Source organism: Ailuropoda melanoleuca, chromosome 11, assembly GCF_002007445.2.
Source record: "Ailuropoda melanoleuca isolate Jingjing chromosome 11, ASM200744v2, whole genome shotgun sequence".
Classification (NCBI taxonomy): domain Eukaryota; kingdom Metazoa; phylum Chordata; class Mammalia; order Carnivora; family Ursidae; genus Ailuropoda; species Ailuropoda melanoleuca.
The window spans coordinates 27,409,840-27,414,290 of NC_048228.1; the positions used below are offsets into that span (position 1 = coordinate 27,409,840).

The 4,451-nt window shown below is 38.4% G+C and overlaps 1 protein-coding gene across 1 annotated transcript in view; it reads left to right on the forward strand.

Annotated features, from left to right (window-relative positions):
- Nucleotides 1-4,451, forward strand: part of CENPE (centromere protein E) — an 85,516-nt gene that overhangs the window by 52,422 nt on the left and 28,643 nt on the right. Inside the window, 3 exon segments of the mRNA XM_034672121.1 lie at nucleotides 1,562-1,720; nucleotides 2,779-3,063; nucleotides 4,302-4,430. Coding sequence (XP_034528012.1) covers nucleotides 1,562-1,720; nucleotides 2,779-3,063; nucleotides 4,302-4,430 — 573 coding nt within the window.

Below are 4,451 nucleotides of genomic sequence, written 5' to 3' on the forward strand. Positions count from 1 at the left end.
AAGTCAGTCAGAGAAAGACAAATACCATATGATTTCACTCATGTGGAATTTAAGAAACAAAACAGATGAACGTAGGGAAAGGAAAGGAAAAATAAAATACGATGAAAACAGAAGGAGGCAAACCATAAGAAAGTCTTAACTGTTAGGAAACAAGGTTGCTGGAGGGGAGGTGGATGGGGGATGGGGTAACTGGGGGATGAGCATTAAGGAGGACACTTGAAGTAATGAGCACTGGGTGTTATATGCAACTGATAAATCACTAAATTCTACCTCTGAAACTAATAATACACTATATGTTAATTAAACTGAATTTTAAAAAGTTTAATTNATTTACATAAGTTTAATTAAAAAAAAAGTTAATGCCTCAGTGTTTGTTTGGGTGACCCCATAAGGACCTTATTAGAAGTAAAAATAGATTATCCAAAAAGTTTTTAAGAGATGAAGAATTATAGTTACTTGGCAACTATACCTTTATATTTAATTAGTCTCTTTTCAAGTTTTTCTCATTTTCACTTTGGCTCCTTGATTAACCTACTGACACCGTTATTAGTTTCCTAGACCCTCTGTATCAAATTACCATAAACTTGGTGGCTAAAGAACAACAGAAATTTATTGTCAGATTTCTGGATCTTCAAGGTTCAAAATCAAGTTACTGGCAATACCGTGTTCCCTCTGAAGGCTCTAGGGAAGAATTCTTTTCTTGCGTCTAACTATCCTTGGCTCCCCGGTGTCCTTGGTGTCCTGGGTTTATAGTTGTATCACTCTTACCTCTGCCTCCATCTTCACAGGACTTTCTCTGTGTCTCTGTGTGTCCTTTTTCGTCTCTTATAAGGGCACTCTCATTGCACTTAGGGCCCACCCTAATCCAGTAGGATTTCTTCTCAATCCTTAATTAATCTGCAAAAACCATACTTCCAAGTCAGGTCATATTCTTAAGTTCTGAATCGACTTGAATTTGGGGTAGGACACTATTCAACCCAGCACAGTCACTATGCCTAGAGAATACTTTACTTTTAAAGCTGCTGTCTGTTTACACTGGGGCGTAGGCAGGACTGTGATGATTATCTCAGTTCAGCAAAGTGCATTTTACATGAGAATTTTAAGAGTCTATAGGCAAAACGATAATCACGGATTTCATTCTTAAGAGCTGGCAGCTACAAGAAGAGCGGCTACAGCTACTTCGTGTACAAGAGGAGATGAGTGAGATGCAGGAAAAGGCGAATGAAATAGAGAATTTGAAGAATGAATTAAGGAACCAAGAACTAACGTTGGAACGTATAGAAATGGAGAAGCTAGACTTGGCTCAGAAGCTCCATGAAAATTATGAGGAAATGAAATCCATAACCAAAGAAAGAAATGATCTAAAGGAATTACAGGAATCATTTGAAATAGAGAGAGAGAAACTTAAAGGATACGTAAGAGAAATCGAAGTTACAGTAAGTTATTTCCCTTTTCTTTCATCTATTATATGTTTCTTTAGAACGGAGCTAATTGGAAAAGGGGGAGGCAATGTTGGGATGATGTGTTTATAATATTCTTTAAATTCCACTTGCTAATAAAGGGTCTAGAAACAAAAGAAGAACTAAAAATTGCTCGCGTGCATCTTAAAGAACAACAAGAAACTATTGACGAACTAAGAAAAAACATTTCTGAGAAGACAGCTCAAATAATAAACATTCAGAAGGACTTAGATAAATCCAATACTGAATTACAAGAAAAGGTTTGTCTCTTCTTCCTTCTCTCCTTTGCCCTGTCTTCTTTTCTGTTTTCTTAAAGGAAAGATGAGCAGTAAGCAGTGACTGTGTTAATAGTTCATTCATTTNATGACTGTGTTAATAGTTCATTCATTTTTTTGGATATTATTTGTTGAGAGTATAATGTGGCAGGCAGAGTTCTGGGTTATAGAAATAAAATGGGAATAATGTGAACAAAATTTCTATGATCATAGAACTTACTCTAGTGGAAAGAGGTAACTGGTAAATAAGCAAACGAACAAGATAATTTGAGATAATGGCAAGTGCTATTAGAGAAAATGAAACATTGGGATAACTGAACCAGCCTGTGTTAAAGGCCACTGTGTGTAAGCCATTGAAACTATAGATATGAATAAGACATTGTTCTCTTCCCCTGAGTAAGGGCATATAAAATAATCCCTCAATTCCAGTAGGACAAATGCAGAAATATGATATGCAAAGTTATATGGAACCACGAATGACCGTAGGAAAGGGGAATCAATCTGTAAACATAAAAAAAATTGAGACATAGCATTGGAGCTCATCTGAGAATTAGGGACCATTTATTTATTGAGATATAATTTGTTCAATGATGATTTTTCTCCTGTGGCATTTGGGAAGTAGTATAGAAATGAGGACGTGTACAACCAACTGAATTAACAGTGTGTTATTCAAGTATAAGAATTGGTTTGCTTTGGATGTAAGCTGGAGCAAAAGAAAATGATGGCAGAATGTGACCAGCAGAGAAGTCATGAATAGCTTTCGTAGGAATCGAGAGATAATGAGTAAATCGGAGTTCAGGATCCATAGTAGGATTCCATGGGTTCAAGATCACTTTTATTTCTGTGGACAGTATTGTCCTCTTTTCCCTTTAAAAAAAGTATGATAACATGGCAGCAGCTCTTTCTCCCCATGGGTCCTGTCCCCATGCTTTAATAAAATCACCTTTTTGCGCACACACACACACACACGCACATATATATATATATATATATAAAATAATGATCTCCAGATAGTAACTTTGGTGGTGTATGCATCTCACAAGATCCCACTGCTTCGTGAGGAACAGGAGCTACTGCCTAACGTGAAAGACATCAGTGATACTCGGGGAACAGTGGATGAAGTGGAGCTATTGGAAAAACAATCCAAAACCAAGGATTCAATGACACCGGCACGCATAGAAAGGATCAAGTTGACTGAAAAAGTTCCAGACAGTCACGAAGAAACAAAATATCTAACTGAGGAAAGAGACAGCCTTCAAATGATAAAAGAAGCAGTTCAGGTTGGACAAGACCAACTGCAAGAAGACATTAGAGAAACATTGGCTAATGTATGTTTCATCCTTTCCTTCCATTTAATAAGTGTTTTATAAGAATCAAGTCTTTGGAAAAGGAAGCACTTGTGTTATGTTACTATGTTTTTTTTCAAATATCTCTTAATTATGAAGTGATTGGAAACAGAACTAAAAATATAAATACTAAAAAACTATTGAAATTGAGAGAAAATGTTTCAGAGAAGACAGTGGTTTTCTTAAATATTTAAAATGATTTAGAAAAGCAGTGCTAAATTATAGGAAAGGATAAAGCCAGAAAAACTATTTTCTTTCCCTCTTTAAATCTATTCTTACAGCATCTCATAAGGCACTTCTTCAATACCTGAGACCGAAATCTGAGATCACCCTTCCCAGTATCCTTTGCTCCCACTCACTCTAATCCAAGCACCAAATCTTGTTGATTTTAAGGTGTGTGTGTGTGTGTGTGTGTGTGTGTGTGTGTGTGTGCGTGTGTGTGAAAAATCTCCCGTCTTTTCTCTCCACAATTGCCAATATCCTAATCCAAGCCTGCATTTTTTCTGTCCCTGGCTTTGGGCGGTAGCCTCCTTACTGGTCTCTCTATTCATTCCTATACTTGCGTAATTCATTCACCATTCTGAACCCAAGCAATCTTCTCTTCTTAAAACCCTTTAATAGTCTATTGCTACTCTTGAACTAAAGACTGGAATCCCTCACAGGGCCTCTGAGGCCCTGGGTCCCGTTCATTGCTGGTCTCTAGCCTTATTTCTACTCACTCTTACCCCTGCTCATGGTGCTCCAGCCTTGTGCTTCCTCATCTCAGGACTTCCAGATGTTCCGGTCTCCCTGCCTGCAGCATTTCCATATGCCCTTGCCTAACTTGTGCTCTCACCCTTCAGATCTCACCCGAAGCTTTCCATCCCCCAGGAAGCCCTTCCTAACCACTCAGGGTAAGTTAGGTTTGCCACGTACCCTGCAGGAACCCAGTAAGATTTAGCATAATGTCTGTCTTTCCCTCTAAAGTGCAAGGTTCAAAAAGGCAAAGATCATGTAAGTCTCATTTACCATTTCATCTCCAGCCTCTAATAGGATAGTGACAGCACAATGAGCCCTCAGGAAATAAGTGTTCAATACCTGAGTAATGGCGAGTGGGAGAGTGGAAAGAATGTTTTGTAATGAGCCACTGAATCCTGACTTAATCGTTTAAGAAAATATCCTGATTTCTTTTCACCAAGAGTAAAATAAAAGATCTTTGGCTGTTCACTCTATTGTTTTAGGATTCTCTTAAGATCCAGGAGCCTCAAGACACACAGGATCAGTCCTTCAATGTGAAAGAAAAGGGCGATGAGGCTGAGGAAACCCTGAGTGAGTGGGCGCAACTGCAGGAGCAGCTCCAAGCTGGAGAGGCGGCACTGCCACGGGTGGGC